Source organism: Manis javanica, chromosome 10 (genome assembly GCF_040802235.1).
Source record: "Manis javanica isolate MJ-LG chromosome 10, MJ_LKY, whole genome shotgun sequence".
NCBI classification, from domain to species: domain Eukaryota; kingdom Metazoa; phylum Chordata; class Mammalia; order Pholidota; family Manidae; genus Manis; species Manis javanica.
This window is the reverse complement of record NC_133165.1, coordinates 100,556,522-100,580,544: the sequence shown is the minus strand read 5'-3', so window position 1 is coordinate 100,580,544 and position 24,023 is coordinate 100,556,522. Positions and strand designations below refer to the sequence as shown.

At 36.5% G+C, this 24,023-nt stretch overlaps 1 protein-coding gene across 2 annotated transcripts in view; it reads right to left on the bottom strand.

Moving 5' to 3' along the window:
• The window catches only part of UTP20 (UTP20 small subunit processome component), a 93,818-nt gene that overhangs the window by 30,899 nt on the left and 38,896 nt on the right, over positions 1–24,023 (bottom strand). For both annotated transcript variants that reach the window (XM_073213694.1, XM_073213695.1), the window contains exons 26-35: positions 15,274–15,440; positions 13,459–13,667; positions 8,976–9,119; positions 8,234–8,313; positions 4,177–4,394; positions 3,498–3,642; positions 2,208–2,295; positions 1,216–1,359; positions 973–1,023; positions 716–868 (exon numbers count right to left, since the gene is read on the bottom strand). In XM_073213694.1, the coding sequence (XP_073069795.1) occupies positions 716–868; positions 973–1,023; positions 1,216–1,359; positions 2,208–2,295; positions 3,498–3,642; positions 4,177–4,394; positions 8,234–8,313; positions 8,976–9,119; positions 13,459–13,667; positions 15,274–15,440 (1,399 nt within the window). The remainder of the gene's footprint in view (positions 1–715; positions 869–972; positions 1,024–1,215; positions 1,360–2,207; positions 2,296–3,497; positions 3,643–4,176; positions 4,395–8,233; positions 8,314–8,975; positions 9,120–13,458; positions 13,668–15,273; positions 15,441–24,023) is intronic.

Genomic DNA, 24,023 nt, shown 5'->3' with positions numbered 1-24,023 from the left:
ATATATGAAGAATAAATCCCAAATGGGGAGATTACTTTACATATATTAAACAGTCCTTAGTATCAGATAACTAACAATAAAACACCACAAAGAGATTATTGATGCCACTCTACAGTTACTAATCAATGGTTTCAGTTTCCCCATTTTTGGATTTTAATTCAGTTCAGTAACATGGTACCTAATACAGTCCAAACCTTTAATTTCTACTATATAAAAGAGGGCAAACTGTCAAATAATAAGGTTAACTTCAAAAAATTGAAATACATCTGTCATACTCTAAAATTCACCCTTTTAAAATGTACAACTCATTGATTTTTTAGTATATTCACAAGGCTGTGTAACCATTACCATAATCTAATTTCAGAACACTGTTGTCACCCCCAAAAGGAACCCTGTACTGGTAAGAAGTCACCTCATTCCTTCCTCCCCATGCAGCCCCAGGTAACCACTAATTTACTTTCTATCTCTATGGATTTGTTTATACTAGTACATAGCTTTTTGACTTTTCAAAGTACTTCCACATATACAATTTTATTCAAAGTATTTGTCTTTCAAATTGTGAGAATAACAATATAACCTTTGCCAAAGAAAATATTCTGCAAGAGAAACTACTAAAGATGTTTGTCCTTCTCAAAACACAAATTAAGTTTTTGGATCATGTAGCTGTATTATCAAAACAATTTAAAAAATTAAAATTTTTGCTGTAAAAACCTACCTCCAGATTATAAAAACAATTATGCATAACTGGAATTAGGTAGTTAACATCCACAGTTTGCATGTCTTTAATATAAGAGGTGATGGTCTGGAATGTTGAGAAGCGAACATCAAAGTTGATATCATCAAGATGTCTTTGATCAAAGGCGTTAAGCTACAAGAAATGCCATTGAAACCATATAAATGAAGGTATATAAAAATCTTAAACAAAAATGATAATACTTTTGAAGCAAGAGAGAAATAAGATTTCTTTCTTACCTTGACAACATCAGTAATATATTTTAATCCACTGTCAAAATCAGAAAGAGTCTAAAAAGAAAACAAAGAATAAAAAAAACTGTTAGATAAAACTTTAACTTTCCTGCCCTCCTCCCTTTAACCCCGTCCCCACTCAAATTTATATATAAAAACGATATTGGCACCAAGAAAGCTGCAAATATGCTTTCCGTGTCATAGTTTTTTAAAAAGAGGTGATTTGGGATAAAAATGAGTATTACAGACCTGGAAAACTGTACAAAGCAATTGTCTCGATAACTTGTTCTTAACAACTGAGAAGAGTTTTGCCAGAGGCTTGAGGAAGCTTGTAGGCTCCAGACAATGTTTTAACAGGTTTTGTACTGTCACCAAAATATCACCCTCTGTATCCTTAAGACAAAATATTAAGAGAAAATATATTTCAGTAATTTGTAAAACTGGTCAACTTGGTTTTAATATAACACAGAAAACAAGTAATTATAAATAAGAAGTAAAAGTAGTAATTGGAAATGTTACTGTATAGTCTTTTAAAAGTTCTTAGCATTTCAATTTAACATAAAACCCACAATAATGTCCATTAACAGTTTTTCTTTTAATTCTAAGAGAAAATACGCGTGGTTTCGAAACATAATTTCTTCTACTCTCCAGTCAAAAAAGAGCCAAAGAAAAATGATCTTACTGAAGAAAAATATACACTTTTGATTGTTGGTAGATCTGTGGTTTTCTAAACTGAATTACTGTGTGGTCAGAGATGTTCAGTAAAAGAAAGGTTTTATAAATGAGTCTGAGCCATTGAAAGATTCTTTTAATCAAGGCTGATCTAGAGTTTAAAAATTATATCAGAAACTCTTTACTCTGACTGAATATTTAAATCAGTGACTTTTCATTCAGTTTTGCCACTGTGACCCATATTTAGGATTATACAATGCACTTCTTGGGTTCCAGATTTGTTACTGATCAAAGTCAGAGAGGGGGAAAAAAATCAGAAATGGATTAGGAAGTAAAAAAAAGGAAAAATAAAGGGCTAACACTTCTACCATTATGGTAGATGATGGTGTCTCCACTATGTTGCCTGCGACCATTCCTATTTCTGTCCCAATTTTTCTCCTCTATTTTCAATTTTACCTTTCTGTATAAAGTCTTTCCACATAATCTAATCAATAAAATTTTTGTTCGCAAACCAATCTAATAGTAAACTGCCCCTTCAAGGACCAAGTAAATGTCCTGTGAATTTATACCTGAGAAATACTGCCACGGTGGAGGAACGGAAGAAGAAGAGTAATAAGTAGAGAACTTTGTTCCTTGTTTTTCATAAACTTGCTGATCCTAGAGAGGGAAAAGAAATGGCATGTAAGCAAAATAGACAAGTTAAAAGTATTACTCTGAGAAGTTAAATGTTTTGTAGAAAATCATCAGTGATGAAAGACACTTGGCATTGAAGTGTGTGTGCATATATAAAAAGTTTCAGTCAGTTACTTCGCAGTGCCCACCCTTATTTCTCTCCAACTCAGGGCTCATGGCTATTAGTCTATTTCTTTTGTCACATCAGATTGTATAGGTGGGTTATAGTAAACTCTAATACTATGTAATCTGGCAATTAGTAATTTCTTATTTTGCAAGAAAAGAACATTTTTAAGTGCCATGATTTATTTAATAGTATTCAGTTTAACTCCCACAACAGCCCTACACTGTACGAATTATTAGCCCTGTTTGCCCAGAGAAAACTGGGACTCAAGAGAAGCAGATATCACACAGCCAGGAAGGGGTAGAGCAGGTCTTTCAAATCATGGTCTTCCTTGTGCTCAATCTCCCATTATCTTTTCACTACCACATAGCCTGTGATAAAATTTAATGAGTGCATTTAGTATAGTTTCCCATTTTGTATAACTTAGAATACAATAATATAAGTAAAACATCTAAAAGAAGTTCCTGGAAGATTTAATATATCATTTTTTGTTGTTGCTGAAGGTAACAGAAAAAAAACTTTAAACAACTAAGCCCTGTAACCATTCAAACTTTAAAATAGAGTAATTTTTTGCACTCAGGTTTACCAACTTTGCATTTTATAGAAATCACAATTATATGCTACTAGGTCTAATGAGAAAGAGAATCTTTAAAAATCCTTGCAAGATCTTGACTCAAAAAAACAAAACAACCTGCTCTTTTAAACTAATTCTTTTTTCAATTAAACTAGAAATTCAAAACTATGTGATATCACATAACTCAAAATTTTAATTGATCAAAATATGCAAAGGCTAAACAAGCAATCTACTAGTCTACTTTAGAATTTTGAAAACTGTTCTCTTTGAAATGTCTTTTATAAATCAGATGCCAAAATGGTTTCTAATGAATATTGTGGCAGAGCAAGAGAATTCTATATGAACTTAAAAATGGAGGGCATTAAAAATTCTGAGGACCTTTATAGAGTCTTATGACCACATCAAACCAACTGAAAAACAATGTATAATTTAGAAAAATTAAAACTACAGATGGTAATATTATCTTTTGAGAGCCAGTGTAACACTTACTTTGAAAGAATGCCAAGTTCCTTACTGAGCTGTACCCTATTCTTTTTCTTTTTCACCTTTTCTGTACTTATTGTGGTTTTGCTTAGATACTGGAGAATTGCCGGTACATGAGGTAGAATTAATCGTCCTCCTACTGTGATAGACTCTGAAATAAATAGTGACAAATGTTTTGGTTTTATTTTTTAACTATTCTCTTAAAGGGAACTGTACAATATCTTTATAAAGACAGATAAGGAAAGCACTCAAAGCATGAAAATTTATTAACTATCAAGTCTAAGGATTAAATAACTTTCTTCTTAGTCAAAATAGCCAAATTAAAAATTACCATTAACCAAATTGAAAATTTATGTAAGAGACCCCTAAGGCTTTATTTAAGCCACTTGTGTTAGCAGTAAAAGAATTAGGATAATATAGTAGGAAGAATTCAGAGACATGACAGTTGAAACCAACTGATAATTTTCTGGAGGATAGTTGAGTTTTCTGGAGTATAAATTACCTGAATTTCTAACACTGCAAAGAAAATTCAGTTTATATAAGCTGGTATTCATTCTTAGAGAAAAGAAAATTTTTTAATAGCATAAGTTATTAAAAGAGTCAAATTCTATTGACTTTTTCCACCTGAGAGAACAAATGGTACCTTAGAAATCTAAGAATCATTTGCTTTATACAGCATACATACCATCTGCACTTTTTGGGTATATGCATCCAGTTACTGGCAAGCTCAAAACTGTTTCCGTGGGCTCAAAATCTGGAAGGTTAAGAAGGTCATCAGCTATGTCCATCACAATACTGGCTGTGGCTTCAGAGAGATTCTTTGCTGACAGAATTGCAAAAACATTGGTCAGGATATCACATTCTGGGTGCCCAGGTTTCTGTTTAGCCAGTAAAGGGAAATACCTGCAAGAAAAACATCAGGAGTTGTCTTATTTCTCAACATGTTTACTTCTAAAAACATGTTCCATATGAATTTTCATGTTGAGTATAACAAATATTTGTGTGTGTATGTGAACGTTAGTAAGATACCCAAAATGGAAATTACTTTAAAATCTAAAATTAATGAGTAAGAATTCTAGGCACCTTACAAACATATTATTTAGGCACTTTACATCCATTTCTCATTAATTCCTCATAACAACTCTATGAGGTAGTATCATCATCCCTATATTATAAAGAAACTGAGGCCTGTCCAAAACTCCTGAGCTAATAAGTAGTAGATCTGAGATTTGAACCACAGTCTAACTTTAAAGTGTAGACTCTTCTAAAGGAAATGTATTGAAGACAGGGTATTTTTCAATCTTAAGCCTTCCAGAATAAGACTGTTCGTACACTTAACATAAAAACCAGTGTACTACAACATTGGAATTAGGAGTACAGATCAAATAAAGATTTGCTGTATCAGGATATGCAACATTCAGGGATGAAGATGCGTTGTCAGGAAAGGTGGATTAATCTATCCCCAATAATGAAAGACTCACACAAATGATATTGAGCAACCCACCTAGCAGAAATACCCAACAAAGGTCGAGGGCATTTTTGCTTTCCAGACAAGGGAAAACTAGCACTTGTTTTACAATCAGAGATGCAATCCTTGCAATTAGTAAGAAGGTCAAACTGAAAAAATTCAGACTGGTTGGTTTTATCAATCCATCATGACCAGAGAAAGAGCTCAAGTATGCTTAGTATGGATAACTGATAGGAAAGTTCTAAGAGGTTATATTCATTCATCTTTGTCCAGCAGATACTGGGCATAGTATGCGTAGGCACCAAGTAAGATACTTGACATATTATCATCTCTATTATCAATGGGGTAGGTACTGATATTATTTCCATTTTATAAGGGGTGAAACTGAGGCTCAGAGAGGCCAACTTTGCCAAAGAACAGACAGTTGTTCTAGGATTTGAAGCTAAGTTTGTGTCTGGCAGAGACTGGACTCTTAGCCATTATGTTGTATGTTGTCTGAATTTTTATTTCAAGCAGCCAAAGTAACAGAACTGCTGGTCCTACCAAGAGCCCATTCAAATCCAATGCAACTTCTGAGTAACCAAGCTCTATTTCTTGTACACAGTACACTGGGCTTGCTCCATGCTTAAGTGTGTGTCTCAATCAGAAATTTTAATCACTCGTTCAACATGTAATGGATATCGACAAACCATCGATTAAGAAGGGCAGCCCTCTGTGGAAGAAGTTACAATAATAAATGCAAAATGGTCTCTGCCCTCAAGGAGCTTTGGGCAGGCAAGCTATGCGGAGAGATGAGTGCAATAAAGGCCATATATGATCAGGGGCCTTCCAGGAGTGGCAAGAACTAAAGGGAGAAGACTGAGCCATACAAAGTCCATGACGGTCAGAACAAGAGCAGCTATTAGGAGTGGCCAGGAATAGTTCTAGTTTATAATGGTTGTTCTGGCTTAATTATTTATAGCATTTCTTTTCACCCTCAGGAATATTTCAGTCTGACAAAGATTATATGATCACTGTAGTTAGTAAGCAACTTTTTGTTGTCCTGAGTTCACCTAATTTCTGAGACAATCACCTTAGTTGTAAGTGTAAAGACAGTCTATAGTTGAGCTGTCTGCATCTGTCCAAATACACAGTAAAATGCTAAACTTTTCTACAGATGAAAACCTGTTTAAATGTCTGACTGACACTATGTAAACTGCAACCATACTTTGAAATACAATTTTTCGTTGAAGAGTAAAATTCCTATTAAGTGGTTCTGAAATATTCATTAATTCTTCCAATACAACTATATATGCATAGCTGTTTTTAGAGAGACTTCAGGGAAGTCAATCCTTCTAAAGATTTATTTCAATAAGTATTAAGTAGAAAAGAAAAATAAATTCTGTTCCTTATCTCCTTTATTGCTATGTAGCTTCTATTTTTCTCCTTCCAAAAATGAGAAATTGCAGGAGATAATGAAGTGGCATCAAATAATACGGAACTCCACCTTGAGAAAGGACCCCACTAATATAAAACTAAGTCACTACGGTAAAGTCTTGAATCAAAGTCCTTCATGGCTCATTTGAATAAAAATTACACAACTATAAAACATTCCTCAATATGCTTATGAAATGCTACTTATAAATGTCCCGTAATAAAACAAGGTATGAAGCTGCTTACTCAAAGTCAGAAATAAATGAAAAGAGCACCAGTAAAAATAAAACAGGCTTTCCTAAGGAAGGTCTCTGGTTTGTCTTTGGAAGCTACTTAGTGATTGAGGGAAATTTTCAAGACATAATGGTAAATGAAACCAGAACAAAACAAAATCAAAGCTGGTTTTACAGTATGATCCCAATTTTGTAAAAACTGATGCCAAGACTTAAACATTATTGAATCAATAATAAAATGTTTTCTTTTATTCTATTTTTCATTCTTCAAAATACATCAGAGCAAACTTAAGTCTGTTTCCACTATTGAAATAACACAGGTAAGGTTTTGACACTGCTCAGTAAGTATGCGTTTGGTCTGTAACACAGCATCTCTGAACCATCAGTGTAAACAGCTCATAATGTCCTTGAAAGGATGTTGATTTATGACCACAAGAGCTTTAAGTATTTTCAGATGGAGTTTTACACAGATGTCTAGAAACTCTAAAATGACTATGAAATTTTTTTGATTTTAAGTGGAAACTAGGAAAAAAAATAGGATGCCAATTACAAATCAGCTTTTATTTTTAAGCAAGCATACAAAAATTACTAATATTTATGTGCTGACATAACTACAGATATCCCTGGCTTTTCCAAAGTTTCTATTACACCACTTCACTTTTACAAAAGAGAGTGAAAAGTGAAAATGATGTTCAGTGTTTGTTTTGCAGTGAACTATTAGAGAGGCCGCGTGTACCTGAAGCATGTAGAGTGGGCACCACTAAGATCTTCCCCTGGGAGCCACACTTGAGCATCTCAGCATCAAGCCACTACAGCTTTGAATTGTCTGCAAGCATCTGTGCTTTATCTCAATTTATTTTCTGCATTTGTTAGCAAGATGTGTCTTAAGGTATCAGGAAAGCCCAAGAGAGATTCTTTTTTGGGGTTTGGGAATGCTCAATATTTTTCCATATAAATTAATGGCAATTGCTTCTTAACACCATTTCAACTTAAGAAAGGTTTCACTGGAATGCTCTGCTTTCAGATAGCGGGGGGAACCTGTATCTGGTGTTTCACATTGTGTTTTTCCCTTTGCCAAGCCAAATCAAACTGATGAAACAACTACTACACAGTGGAAGAATATCCCTATCAATCCTAATACTTCTAATTTTCAAGTTTTAATGAGGCCATAAAAATAGCAAGAAAGTTTTGATATATTAACTCTACAATTTTGACTTAGGTTGCAAAATTAATTTTACCTATTTTTTTCCTTTTTTAAAATTATAAATAATTCAAATACTCCAAAGATTTATCATGAAAATTCTCTCTTCCCTACTCTGGCCCACTCAAACCTCCATATGCTATGGTAACATTAAGTTTATCATGTATCCTTGTAGACATTTTCTATTTACATTTTATATTTACACACATGCACACACATTTTTCCTGGATTACACTATACATATTAATCAATAACTTATATTTTTATTTAAACTATGTATTTTGAGATTCAGCTTTCTTAGTCTCTTTAACTGCACTGAAGTTCACTGCATGGAAAGCCCATGAATTATATTATTAATTCCCTTGACTAGTTTTGTCAAGATTAGTCTAAAACACTGCCCTTTTTAAAGGGGAAAACAGGGTTTTACCTTGCATTTCTGCTCCAGATACTAATTAGTTTCAGCAGAAGGGTAGGAGAATACTGACTCTCAGATCCAAGTCTGCTGATCTAGGACACAAGAACAGAATGCCCAGTAAAAGCATATGCAGAACTGTACGAAAAAATAAGTAAAAAGCAAAAACCACACCAGTAGACAAAAGAGCCAAGAGACAGAGATTAAAATTTAAAGGACAGACCAAGGGAAAACATAAAGGAATCCAAAATAACATCTATACAGGAAAAATGACAAAGATAGTGCACAGAAGTGCTGGACACTTGAAAGGAACCAGATACTTTAGTTTTCAACTGGTCAGAAATAACAGAGCTCAAGCAGCTACAAACCTTGCCTAAAATCATGTCTTACAGCCATCTTATCATCACCAAATGGTTACATCCAAAATATCAAATGAGGAAATACTGTAACAGAAATACCTGTGTATTTTCCCTCATGCTTGTCACATGATCCAGAGGAACATCATGTGAGGTGCTTTAAAAGTTATGTTCGTATTTGCTTCAGAGACACAATCATATTCAAATTAGTCTTATACTATATACATTTACATTATAAATGTCATAGTATTATAGACAGTAGCTCTTGAGCTTTAGGTGGTAGTGGAGGAAAAGAAAAGACCAGGACAGGCATTCATGTCTGGGTGTGGACTGTGCTGGTACAGTGGTAACAAAGGAAGCAGCAGAAGGTATCCAGGCAGAATTTAAAAATCAAGGTTTACCTGAGGCCAAACTGTACCATGAAATACAGCATCAATTTCTTCTGTTCTGAACTGATAGGACTCCCAATCCAAAAAGATATCAGTTACCATTTTGAGTCCAAGGCGTCTTAAGTTTTTCAGTGGGTTAATAAACCTCAGCTGTATCTGTAAAACAAAGATCTTCTATTTAAAAAAAATATGTATCATTTTTATCCTAAACTTTTCAGGGAGACACTCTTCCTCAGATGGCTAAGAATCAAACTGAAAATCCTGTTGGGTCTGTTGAATTGAGCTCCAATTCATGTGGAAATGTAGACTGAACATGTAATACTGTTTTCTCATTGAACATGATGGGAAAGCAGAGACTTAAAAAAGCAAATGGTGAGACATGTTCCTTTGTTACTGCCCAGCAAAATCACACTAGAGTGTCCTTAGGGAAGAATAAAGTCACAACTGGAACAGCTGTTCTATCTATATTCTTTTACTTTTTTATCCAAGTAACTGTCTCAAATAAAATCCTGATTTCTTCCTATAAACAGAGCATTCTAAACAAAACAAATCTTCCATCAGAATGCCTTAGATTAGGAAAAAAACTATTAAGCCTTCATTTCAAATGAAAGTCACCTTCCTCTTTGTTTTCATACTTGTATTACTATTTTTTACTTTTTTTAAAACCAGAAGTTTTCTATTATTCTTGTTAAAATTAGTCTAGGGGACTAATTAAAGAATGTATGGTCTCTCCATACAATGGAATATTTTGTGTAGTAAGAGAGAATGAGGTGATTGAATTAAGGCACAGTAAGATCTCAAAAATATAGTGTTCCAAGAGAAACACAATTAGAAAAAAATCAAGGTTTGTCTTTTCAGAGGCATAGGGACTGGAGTGGGTAGATGTCTGAATTAACAGCAAACTTCTTCTATAACAGAGATTGCTTCTTCTATTGGCTTCTCACTCCTTATGAGTTAATAAAAATCACAAATATGTAGGCACTTTGTTCAGGCTCAGAGTAAAACAATTTACTGAACCCCCATCAACAAATGGGTCCAATGACATGACGTGGCCCACAAGTTTCTACCATCTGCTTTTGGCTATCTCATTATACAAGTTACAGAGAGAGACGGAAATGACAGGCAAGCCCAAGTGGACAGTTACAAGTCATTCTGTCTGTCAATTCTATTGGCAAATTTTTCATTATTAGCTGTGTTTTGTTTGCTGAAAGATAAAAACTATTACTGATATTTGAAAAAAATATGGTATCATGATCCTCTGAAGCAAAGAAGGAACTAACCTTAGCAAACATAATATCAAATCAGACACTCCCTACCTTCTCCCCACTCCTACTAGGTCCCCTCTGCATCAGGTAGGAAATGTTCTACTGACTTCCATAACTACAGTGGCAGCTGCCCACTTTATTCAATAATTGTTGAATAAACCTGAGAGAAACCTGTAAGTGAGCAATTATAGACTTCAGTTCCTAGAGGGATAGTCAGTGACAGGGTTTATGTACATTTACAAGTTACTCCATTGTTTTAAGTATAGAAAAAACAAAACAAAACAAAATCCACATGACACACATTTAGGTGTCAATCAATGCCTTGGAGGATCTGAAAGATATAAAAAAGTAAATGTATAACTTAGTTCAAACACATAAATGTAGAACTTGAACTCATTTAAGCAATATTATTGTGCAATAATTCATTACAACACTTCAAGAAATTCTTTGGACTTGTCCAAGAATTTAAAAAAAAGACAAAGCTCCTATCAGTCAAGAAGCTTAGCAATTCACTAACTAATGAACTGTGAAACTGCATAAATGATCCTCTGAGTTACTGATTATTGACTAGAGTAAGGCTGCATTTACTGGGTAACTTCTGCTAAGTTAACCAAGAAATCAGAGGCCTTATGGAGGGTTTATAAAACCTCTAACTTTTCATGATTTAACATATCGATGTAAAAAGTCACTATCACTCACTTCAAGACATAAATGAAAATTCTCTCATAATTCTCCCTATGGCCCTGAAGCTCTCATAGAACAGAATTTCTATGACATCTTTGCGCTTCCACTCTTCACCCCCTACCAGCCTCACTTCCACAAAGCAATCAAAGTGATGTTTTTAAAACGTCAGACCGTATCACTCCCCTGCTTTAAATCTCTCAGAGGTTCCCCAGTGCATTTAAAAGTAAAGCCAGCTCCTCGTCCTGGCCCACAAGGTCCTACTCACCTCTTGACCTCGTTCTACACAATTCTTCCTGCTCCCTGTGTTCTAGCAACCTTGGTGTTCTGTCTGTTCTCAGAATGTGCCAAGACTGTTCTACCTCAGGGAATTTGTGCTACTATTAGTCATTTCCTCTACCTGAAACATTCTTCCCAAGGCCGGGCAGGTGTAAGGTCAAACATAACCTCCTTAGACAGCACCTGGACACCCTAGTAAAAGCAGCCCCACCCTTGTTTGGTTACCTACCCCATTCCCTCATTTTGTTTCAGGTTCTTCACATCTTTATGTGTCTCATCAACATGCTCATGCCTTCCTCCACTTTCATGAACATGTGGGGTCTAATTCTACTAAGTATTCTAAACCCATGTCTAATTCTATCTGGGTCACTTCTGGGTCTGCTTCTATTGATTGTTTTTTCTCCTCAGTGCAAGTAAAATTTTCCTCCTTCTTGGCATATCTGGTAAAACCTGACTGAATATCAGACTCTATGAATTTTATTTTCATTTAAATCATTCAAAAGCTTTTGAGTTTTGTTCTGGGATGCAGGTAATTCAATTGGAAACAGTTTGGTCTTGTTAAGCTTAGTTAGGTGGTATCAGAGCAGCCTTTATTCCAGGGCCAATCTGGCTCCACAATGCAGGCAATCTCCTGCTAAGGACTCTTCCTGATACCCTGGGCATTATGAGGTTCTGCTCTGGCTGTTGGGAACATGGCTATTCCCAGCCCTGTGTTAGTCAGACAACTGTTCTGCCTGCTCCTTTCTGCTTTTGGTCAAGCTGAATCAACAAAGACCAGATTTACCCTCTAAAGCAACTAAAAAACTGAACAGAACGTAAGAAACAATGATTTTCAGACACTGGCCAGCAGGAAGCAGAGGACAGTAAGCCCCAAAAGAGGGTAAAAAGATATGGTGAGTCCTACACATTCTCCAGCTTCCTGCCTGGAGAGCTTAAGGCATTAGTATAGGAAGGAATAACCCAGAACACAGACCAATTGTCTTCCTACAATGAGGAGACTGAGTTGAGTGGCTTAGTGAGGCTCAGGTGGCTAGAACTCACAGGACAGAGTCCTGGAGAGAAGACAGCTGCATAGAGAATGACTTTTGGAGATCTGCAATGGGTGCCATCTTATTCCCCTCTCTGTACAACCATCTGGCATTATTCTAAACATCTGTGTATTTACTTTTTATTTTTCACCTGATGGTACTGAGTCCTTACCCATCTCACCTCCCACCTAGAATGATGTTTGGTAGATAGCAGGGGTGAAGTAAGTACTTACTGAATAAATAAACAGATAGGAATATTTTTTTGCTTTGTTCTCTGTTTTATCCCCAGTACCTAGAACAGTGCCTGACACATAGTAGGGGCTCAATGAATATTTGTTGAAGTAATGAGTGAAAGAATGAAGGAAACAAAATGGTGCCTATTAAAATGGAAGGGGTGTTCTAAATCTGGCTGCATTTGGGTAATCAGAGAATATTATTTCATTACTAATGCAGATTTATATTCCATGTATAGCCCCCAAAAACCACATAAAATTTTGGCTGTCAATTTTCAGTTATCATGACCATATCTGACAGCAGTTCACCAGGCATTTCCGTAAATCAAATGAAATGAATTTTATCCAAGTTAAAACTATTCATCATTAACTGAAAACTGATAGCAGAAATCTAGTCTGGATCTTCACTTCAAAATCCCATTTTCTCCAAAAAGCCTGCAGTCCTTAAAGACACCAAGTTCCTCTAAACTGCAGAGTATGCTTATGCCCATATACCTGTTTCAACAAAATATATTGTCTTGAATGCAATTTGGAAAACATTTACTGAGCATCCCCTCATGAAGCCTCTTGGCAGTTAGTTGAATTGTCTTGCCTGATCTTGCTGCTTATTCTTATTCAAAACATTGTGCTTACAGTAGGGAAGCATTTATGGTTAAGAAGCTGTAGGGAACTTCAAATTAACAAGGATGATGCTAACAGTATTTATTCTCCAGCCATTCTGGAGAAATGAGAGTTGGAAGATTACCTACACCTCTAGGCTCTTAAAATTAAAATCTAAGAAACATCAACTCAACTATCCCTATAGTTGGTTCTGAGACATATACAGAACACACTCCCTATAATTTCACCTCATTTTAAAATATACATTTGATATAATTTGCATTTTCTAGCTACAAATTAATATTTATAACAACGAAGATTGCTAAATATTCAGGTCTCAACCAATTTCCCAAGTAAAACACAGCTCATATTAGCCCAAAGGAGAGCATCTACAGTGAACCTCTCTCACCTTTTCTCGTTGGTCAAGGATGTGTGATACAGCTGCTGTCATACAGAGCAGTATCTGCAGAATCTTGGGTAAGTATGCACTGATTAGGTGACTAATGTTCTTCAATACTATTTCGAGGCTATTTAAGATGCCATGCTGACGACCTAAAGGAAGAACTTTGGACAAATCCAAATCTTCTACTGCCTGAATGACTGCAGAATGGCATTCTCCTAGGGAAACAAAGAGGAACAGAGGTGTCATGTAACAGTAACTATTAGTTTGTATAGTATTTTCTATTATAATGATTTGTAGATGATAGCGTACCTTCCTCATATATTTTCTCCTTTTGATTCTTACAAATATTCAATGAGGTAGGTATGGCAGGTTTTACTATTATCACTTTATAGATGAGAAAATTGAGGAATAAAGGAGTAAGAAACTGACAGAACTAAGTCTCTAAACGCAATCCTTAACCTATTTATACTGTTCCTCAAAACCTGAGTTGGAATAGTCTTTTATTCCACCTAGCAACTTTCCATACATTTTTTCACTCATAGCTTTTGCTGACTATGCTGCCTTCAGCAGTTTCACAGAAAATGTCTTTCTACATTATAAGCTCCCTGAAGGCTGAGAATCAAATGCTTTATTTCTCTTGTAGTCCCTGGTGAATAAATAAAACAACAGTTCTTTAAAGAGGTAACATACTGATTTCATAATCTACTTAAAAGACTGGAACTATTATTGCTTAAGCTTTACTTCAAACCAATTGGTATGGGAACATGAGCTTACTGATTTTTAAACACATAAATGGTCCATCCATAAGAGTGCCATTTATAAGCTACCTTTTTATAATGGAAGCTACTACACTGCAGAATCTTTTGTATTCATCAGAACCAACTTCCTTCACAGTGCAATATTACACTGAATGATAACTTTTCCAACAGCTGGATCTGTTATTACAGAAAAAACACAAAACAAATGCAACACATCACCATGCAAATAAATATCTATGTTTGCCTAAAGCAAATAAATTTTGGCATTGGAGCAGAGGATCTGTAGTCAGAAGGATATGGATTCAAGTTCCAACTCCACCATTTCCTAGCTGAGTGGCCATGGGCAAAAAACTTACCTCTTGAAGCCTGTTTTCTTATTTGTAAAATGGGAACAATCAAGTAGTGATGCTTCTTGTGGTCATTTTAAGGATCAAATGAGTTAATAAGTAAAGGGGCCCATCATAATATTTGGCACAGAGTAAGCACTCCATAAATATTAGCCATTATCATCATCATTATTATTAATTACTAACACTGCATACCAGAAAACATACCACAAAGCACTACAGCTCATTATACAGACTTATAACAACCACTTCGTTTAGACTGTGAGATTGAGAGCAGAGATAGTAAATAGTCACGTTTCTATTTTCAAGAATGTCCAGGGTATAGGAGGTATTCAACAAATAGAACTCAATAGATGAATGACTCAGTGAATGAATAAATGCCAAGATAAGTAGGATTAATTCTGTAGCATGCTTTACGTTTCTACGGGAGAAAACTCCATTGTAATGGGCAAGTACCACTTTTCAAATGGCCTAAATGTGCAACAAAAATTCAGTTTCTAATTAGGGGCTTGCTTATACCTGGATGCTAATAATCCCCCTCACCTATTGTGAGCTCTGCATAATTCAAAGTTTAAAATGAACTGCATTTCAGCAAAAAGACCATGAAGACTGGGAGGAGTGACCCCAGGTAGAAAGATGCCAAGAGCCTGGGAAATCTAGCCTGCTGCATGAGGAGTACACAGCAGACAATATGCATTCAGAGTGGCAGGCAGTACCATTTTTGAAGTGCTTCACAGGTTCAAACAGCAGGTCTAAGAATATCTGGATCTCCTCAGGTTGGGTCCCAGCAAGGAACCTCAGGACAATGGACATGCGAGTGCCAGAAGCCGATTTCCCCTGAGTTTTACTCCCAGTCTTATTCTTCATTCGGCCATACAAAATTCTAAAAAGTCAAAGAACATTATTTTGTTTGCATATTAATCCTAAAACATAATACCAGTTGTTTTGTTTCCCTGAAATGCTAGAATAGCAACTCAGCACATTTAAATGGCTATGTTGTAAAACAAGAATGAAAATAGAAATCAAGATATTCAGCATAGAAAGATAGTAAAACAACAACATAAAAACAAGGCTAAAGGAAGTAGAAAGAAGGAAATAATAAAGATAAAAGCCAAAAGAAAATGCTTTATAGGAGGAAAAAAGCAGTAAAATAGGCAAGGCAAAAGCAAATCTACATCAAAGAAAAATGAAAACAAGAATGTATAAAGTAAAGGAAATAAAATAAGAGAATACAACTGTAAGTAAAATAGGGAAACTGGAAAGATTTCAATAAAATAGGTAATTTTATGGAAAAATACATAAATAAGGAAAAGGAACTGAAAATGAAAACCTGACTAGACCAGTAAGCATGAGTAAACATGGAGCTCATATATAGTTTTTTCACATTAATTTTTAAACTTTCAAAGAAAAACAATTCCCATGCTGTAAGGTTTCATAGTGGAGAGAAAGAAGGAAATAGTCTTTTTCATTTGTGAAGGTGGTATAACTGTAATGCTGAGGTTAAGGAACAAAAATAAAACTATGTACCAACAATGCTTATAAATAAATATAAATATAAATATAAGTATAAATATATATAAATATAAAACACATTTCCAAACATAGTACCTAGTGCTGCATTAAACCAATATTAAAGCTAAATAAAGATCATTTTATGATTGTAAGAAAGATTAGTAAAATCTATTAGATTAATACAGATCAATAGCTCATAGGAAAAACTTAACATGATCATTTTATTACATGCTTAATAGACATTCTAATAAAATTCAACATCCATTCCTGATAAAATACTAAGTAACCTAATACTAAAAACTACTTTCCTGAAGGGAGGAGCCAAGATGGTGGTGTGAGTAGGGCAGCAGAAATCTCCTCCCAAAACCATACATATTTTTGAAAATACAACAAATACAACTATTCCTAAAAGAGAGACCAGAAGATACAGTACAACAGCCAGGCTACACCTACATATGCGAGAACTCAGTGCCTCACGAAGGTGGTAAGATACAAACCATGGCCTGGCGGGACCCAAGCGCTCCCCCGACCCCAGCCCACCGGCGGAAGGAACGGAGACGGAGCGATGAGGGAGTGGGAGCCCAGGACTGCTAAATACCCAGCCCTAGTCATCCGCACCGGGAGTGCAGACACACATTGCGTGGTGTGCTATTAGGGAAATGGAAGAGTAAAATCTGCGAGCGGGTCCCCGCAGCCGGTGCCCCTGGGACAAAAGAAAAGCGAGTGCTTTTTGAAAATCTTAAAGGGACAGGGGCTTCACAGCTGGACAGAAGCATCCCAGCACGCTCAGCCCAGCAGCTAGGAATCCCAGGGAAACTCAGGTGCTGCAGTCCCCTAAGAGGCAGGTCAGCTCTGAAACCCCTCACAGCGATAAATAGCCTCCCATCCATTCCACCTCCGGCGAGGCCCCGCCATAGCAGGGGAGCAGCCTGAGAGTGGCTGCGCCCACAGCAACCCCCAGAGCCTCCTCCGCAGCTGCTCAGGCCAGTCTTAGCGGCCCTGCCAGCGTGCACAGACAGAGGAAGATGGGTCAGGGCGCCAAGGGTCGCTGTTCTCGCAGGAGAGCACACCGGGCGCACCTGCCACTCCCCGCAGGACTCTGGGCTGCCCTGCCCGCGGCAGCCCAGGAAATAAAACCAAAGCTGCTCTGAGAAGGGCAAGGTGACAGCAAGCAGGAAGGGACTACGTTCTCCCAGCTAACACACGTGCCAACTACCTCTATAACCATGAAAAGGCAGAAGAATCTGATCCGTTGAGAATCACCCTGAAAACCCCTGAGAGGGAGCCTGGGGAGATAGATATAACCAATCTTCCTGAAAAAGAATTCAAAATAAAGGTCATAAACATACTGATGGACCTGCAGAGAAATATACAAGAACTAAAGGATAAAGTTAGGAGAGAGAATACAGAACTAAAACAATCTCTGGAAGGACTTAAGAGCAGACTGGATGAGGTGCAAGAGGTCGTTAATGGAACAGAAATCAGAGAACAGGAACACAGAGAAGCTGAGGCAGAGAGAGATAAAAGGATCTCCAGGAATGAAAGAATATTAAGAGAACTGTGTGACCAATCCCAATGGAACAATATTCGCGTTATAGCACTACCAGAAGAAGAGAGAGAAAAAGGAATAGAAAGAGTATTTGAAGAAATAATTGCTGAAAACTTCCCCAAACTGGGGGAGGAAATAGTCTCACAGACCATGGAAGCCCACAGAACTCCCAACACAAGGGACCCAAGGAGGACAACACCAAGACACATAATAATTAAAATGGAAAAGATCAAAGACAAGGACAGAGTATTAAAGGCAGCCAGAGAGAGAAAAAAGGTCACCTATAAAGGAAAACCCATCAGGCTATCATCAGACTTCTCAACAGAAACTTTACAGGCCAGAAGAGAATGGCATGATATACTTAATGCAATGAAACAGAAGAGCCTTGAACCAAGAATACTGTATCCAGGATGATTATCATTTAAATATGAAGGAGGGATTAAACAATTCCCAGACAAGCAAAAGTTGAGGGAATTTGCCTCCCACAAACCACTTCTACAGGATATTTTAAAGGGACTGCTCCAGATGGAAGCACTCCTAAGGCAAAATAGATATCACCAGAGAGAATAAAATCACAACAAAGAAAGCAGACCAACCAAATACTAACTAAAGGCAAAAAATAAAATCAACTACTCACAAAAGCAGTCAAAGGAAACACAAAAGAGCACAGAATAAAACACCTAACATACAAAGAATGGAGGAGGAAGAATAAGAAAGGACAGAAATAAAGAATCATCAGACTGTGTTTATAAAAGCTTAATAAGCAAGTTAAATTAGACAGTTAGATAGTAAAGAAGCTACCCTTGTACCTTTGGTAGCCATGAATCTAAAGCCTGCAATGGCAATATGTACATATCTTTCAATATTCACTCTAAATGTTAATGGACTGAATGCACCAATCAAAAGGTACAGAGAATGGATAAAAAAGCAAGACCCATTTATATGCTGCTTACAAGAGACTCACCTCAAACCCAAAGACATACACAGACTAAAAGTCAAGGGATGGAAAAAGATATTTCATGCAAACCATAGGGAGAAAAAAGCAGGTGTTGCAGTACTTGTATCAGACAAAATACACTTCAAAACAAAGAAAGTAACAAGAGATAAAGAAGGACATTACATAATGATAAAGAGGTCAGTCCAACAAGAGGATATAACCACTGTAAATATATATGCACCCAATACAGGAGCACCAACATATGTGAAACAAATACTAACAGAATTAAAGGAGGAAATAGAATGCAATGCATTCATTTTAGGAGACTTCAACACACCACTCACTCCAAAGGACAGATCAACCAGACAGAAAATAAGTAAGGACACAGAGGCACTGAACAACACACTAAAACAGATGGACCTAATAGACATCTGCAGAACTCTACATGCAAAAGCAACAGGATACACATTCTTCTCAAGTGCACATGGAACATTTTCCAGAATAGAACCACATACTAGGCCACAAAAAGAGCCTCAGTAAATTCAAAAAGATTGAAATTCTACCAACCAACTTCTCAGACCACAAAGGTATAAAACTAGAAATAAATTATACAAAGAAAGTAAAAAGGCTCACAAACACATGGAGGCTTAACAACATGCTCCTAAATAATCAATGGAGCAATGACCAGATTAAAATAGAGATCAAGCAATGGAGACAAATGACAACAGCAGTACAAAGCCCCAAATTCTGTGGGATGCAGCGAAAGTAGTTCTAAGAGGAAATTATATAGCAATCCAGGCCTATTTAAAGAAGGAAGAACAATCTCAAATGAATAGTCTAAAGTCACAATTATCAAAATTGGAAAAAGAAGAACAAATGAGGCCCAAAGTCAGCAGAAGGAGGGACATAATAAAGATTAGAGAAGAAATAAATGAAATTGAGAAGAATAAAACAATAGAAAAAAATCAATGAAACCAAGAGCTGGTTCTTTGAGAAAATAAGCAAAATAGATAAACTCCTAGCCAGACATATTAAGAGAAAAAGAATCTACACACATCAGCAGAAACAGAAATGAGAAGGGAAAAATCATGACGGACCCCACAGAAATACAAAGAATCACTAGAGAATACTATGAGAAGCTATATGCTAACAAGCTGGAAAACCTAGAATGGACAACTTCCTAGAAAAATACAACCTTCCAAGACTGACCAAGGAAGAAACAGAAATCTAAACAGACCAATTAGCAGCAATGAAATTGAAGCAGTAATCAAAAAACTACCCAAGAGCAAAACCCCCAGGCCAGATGGATTTACCTTGGAATTTTATCAAACATACAGGGAAGACATAATACCCATTCTCCTTAGAGTTCTCCAAAAAACAGAAAAGGAGGGAATACTTCCAGACTCATTCTATGAAGCCAGCATCACCCTAATACCAAAACCAGGCAAAGACCCCACCAAAAAAGAAAATTACAGACCAATATCCCTGATGAACGTAGATGCAAAAATACTCAACAAAATATAGCAAACCAAATTCAAAAATACATCAAGACAATCATACACCATGACCAAGTGGGATTCATCCCAGGGATGCAAGGATGGTACAACATTCAAAAATCCATCAACATCATCAACCACATGAACAAAAAGAAGGACAAAAACCACATGATCATCTCCATAGATGCTGAAAAAGCATTCGAAAAAATTCAACGTCCATTCATGATAAAAACACTCAACAAAATGGGTATAGAGGGCAAGTACCTCAACATAATAAAGGCAGTATATGACAAACCCACAGCCAACATCATACTGAATGGCGAGAAGCTGAAAGCTCTTCCTCTGAAGTTGGGAACAAGACAGGGATGCCACAAGACAGGGATGCCCACCCTCCCCACTGTTATTGTTATTCAACATAGTACTGGAGGTGCTAACCATGGCAATCAGACAAAACAAAGAAATACAAGGAATCCAGATTGGTAAAGAAGAAGTTAAACTGTCACTATTTGCAGATGATATGATATTGTACATAAAAAACCCTAAAGACTCTACTCCAAAACTACTAGAACTGATATCGGAATACAGCAAAGTTGCAGGATACAAAATTAACACACAGAAATCTGTAGCTTTCCTATACACTAACAATGCACGAATAGAAAGAGAAATCAGGAAAACAATTCCATTCACCATTGCATCAAAAAGAATAAAATACCTAGGAATAAACCTAACCAAAGAAGTGAAAGACCTATACCCTGAAAACTACAAGTCACTCTTAAGAGAAATTAAAGGGGACAGTAACAAATGGAAACTCATCCCATGCTCATGGCTAGGAAGAATTAATATTGTCAAAATGGCCATCCTGCCCAAAGCAATATACAGATTTGATGCAATCCCTATCAAATTACCAACAGCATTCTTCAACAAACTGGAACAAATAGTTCAAAAATTCATATGGAACCATCAAAGACCCCGAATAGCCAAAGCAATCCTGAGAAGGAAGAATAATGTGGGGGGGATCTTGCTTCCCAACTTCAAGCTCTACTACAAAGCCACAGTAATCAAGACAATTTGGTACTGGCACAAGAACAGACCCACAGATCAGTGGAACAGAATAGAGACTCCAGACATTAACCCAAACATATATGGTCAATTAATATACGATAAAGGAGCCATGGACATATAATGGGGAAATGACAGTCTCTTCAACAGATGGTGCTAGCAAAACTGGACAGCTACATGTAAGAGAATGAAACTGGATCATTGTCTAACCCCACACACAAAAGTAAATTCGAAATGGAGAAAAGACCTGAATGTAAGTCATGAAACCATAAAACTCTTAGAAAAAAACATAGGCAAAAATCTCTTGGGCATAAACATCAGTGAGTTCTTCATGAACATATCTCCCCGGGCAAGGGAAACAAAAGGAAGAATGAACAAGTGGGACTATATCAAGCTGAAAAGCTTCTGTACAGCAGAGGACACCATTAACAGAATAAAAAGGTACCCTACAGTATCGGAGAATATATTCATAAATGACAGATCCGGTTAAGGCTTCACATCCAAAATATATAAAGAACTCATGCACCTCAACAAACAAAAAGCAAATAATCCAATTAAAAAATAGGCAGAGGAGCTGAATAGACAGTTCTCCTAAGAAGAAATTCAGATGGCCAGCAGGCACATGAAAAGATGCTACACATTGCCAATCATCAGAGAAATGCAAATTAAAACCACAATGAGATATCACCTCATACCAGTAAGGAATGCCACCATCCAAAAGACAAACAACAACAAATGTTGGCGAGGTTGTGCAGAAAGGGGAACCCTCCTACACTGCTGGTTGAAAAGTAAATTAGTTCAACCACTCTGGAAAGCAGTATGGAGGTCCCTCTAAAAGCTCAAAATAGAAATACCATTTGACCCAAGAATCCCACTTCCAGGAATTTACCCTCCGAATACAGCAGCACAGTTTGAAAAAGACAGATGCACCCCTTTGTTTATCGCAGCACTGTTTATAATAGCCAAGAAATGGAAGCAACCTAAGTGTCCATCAATATATGAATGGATAAAGAAGAGGTGGACATATACACAATGGAATATTATTCAGCCATAAGAAGAAAACAAATCCTACCATTTGCAAAAACATGGATGGTATTATGGTCAGTGAAATAAGCCAGGTGGAGAAAGACAAGTACCAAATGATTTCACTCATCTGTGGAGTATAAGAACAAAGAAAAAACTGAAGGAACAAAACAGCAGCAGACTCACAGAACCCAAGAATGGTCTAACAGTTACCAAAGGGAAAGGGACTGGGGAGGATAGGTGGGAAGGGAGGGATAAGGGGGGGTGGGAGGAAGTAAAGGGGCATTATGATTAGCATGTATAATGGGGGGGGCACGGGGAGGGCTGTGCAACACAGAGAAGACAAGCAGTGATTCTACAGCATCTTACTACACTGATGGACAGTGACTGTAATGGGGTTGGCGGGGGGGACTTGGTGTTGATATGGGGAGTCTAGTAAACATTATGTTCCTCATGTAATTGTAGATTAATGATACCAAAAAAAAAAAAAGAAAAAAATCATATATGTGCACAGAATGATAAATGGGGTAAATGGGGCAAAAGGTTAAGAACCAAATCTGGATAAAGGTTTTATAGGGAAAAAAAAACTACTTTCTTAACATGATAGAACTTAATAACTTTTAAAATTCAAAGACAGTGATTTTCAAACTTTTCAGTATTAGGACATCTTTACATACTTAAGCATTACTGAGGTTCTCCCAAGGAGTTTTTGTATATCAGAATTTACTTATTGATATTTATCACAGTAGAAATTAAAATGAGTTACCATAAGTGAGATTTTTTTTTTATTAAGGTATCATTGATATACTTACGAAGGTTTCACATGAAAACAATGTGGTTACTACATTCACCCATATTATCAAGTCCCCCCCATATCCCAGTGCAGTCACTGTCCATCACTGTAGTAAAATGCCACAGTCATTATATGACATTTTTAATGAAAAATAATTATATTTTCCAAACCTCTCCGTGCCAAAAATTAGTGAGATAAGAGGCGAGTTTTACTTTTTTCAAAATTTCTTTATTGTCTGGCTTATTAGAAGATAACTGGATTCTCCTATCTGCTTCTGCATTCAATCTGTTGCAATATATTGTGGTTGAAGAAAAGCCAGCCTTATGTAAATAATACAGCTGGAGAGAGGAAAAATATTTTGTGAACTTTCAAGCAATTCTTTTCAGGTAACTGTGGATATTCCACTTGGATACAATCTCAAGCCTCAGTTCCTAGTTTCTTAAAGGTTATTTGCAGTGTGAAATCTGAAACCATACCAGTGAACTTTGTGAACCCTGTCACATTAAAATCCATCTGCCTGTCTTGCACTTTGAATGGCTCTTTACCCATGAATGTTTCTGTAACATGCATCAGTTATTTGAAAAACATGCCATTCCATCGACAACTAGCATGCAGGAGAAGTGCTTTATGCATACTTCCCACTTTGTCATATAGAATAAAGACAAGTACTGAAGGCTCAAGATTCATCAAGGCCATTAAGAGAAAGTATCTTTTTTTTTTTAAACTACAGGTGCATAGAATGGCAATGAAGAATGACTAGTATGGTTTGGAGCCACTGACCTGATTCATGCAAAGGCACCCAGAATTTTACCCACCACTGCTTTTGCCTTGCCAGCACAAATGTAGACAGAATGAAAAAAGGTAATATTTTAGTAGTAGTATGAAAAAAGTTTCAACCTCATGGACCTCCTGAAAGTGTCTCAGGGACAGCCCCTGCCAAGAAGGAGCAGACCACACTTTAAGAACAGCTACCCTGAGAGCATTACTATTAAATCCAGTAGCAAGACAAGGATAACCACAGCCACTACTACCACAGTTAACTCTTCTGGTCTCTGTAGGTAACATGCAGATTATAAAACAGAAAAAAGAGGCTTGAT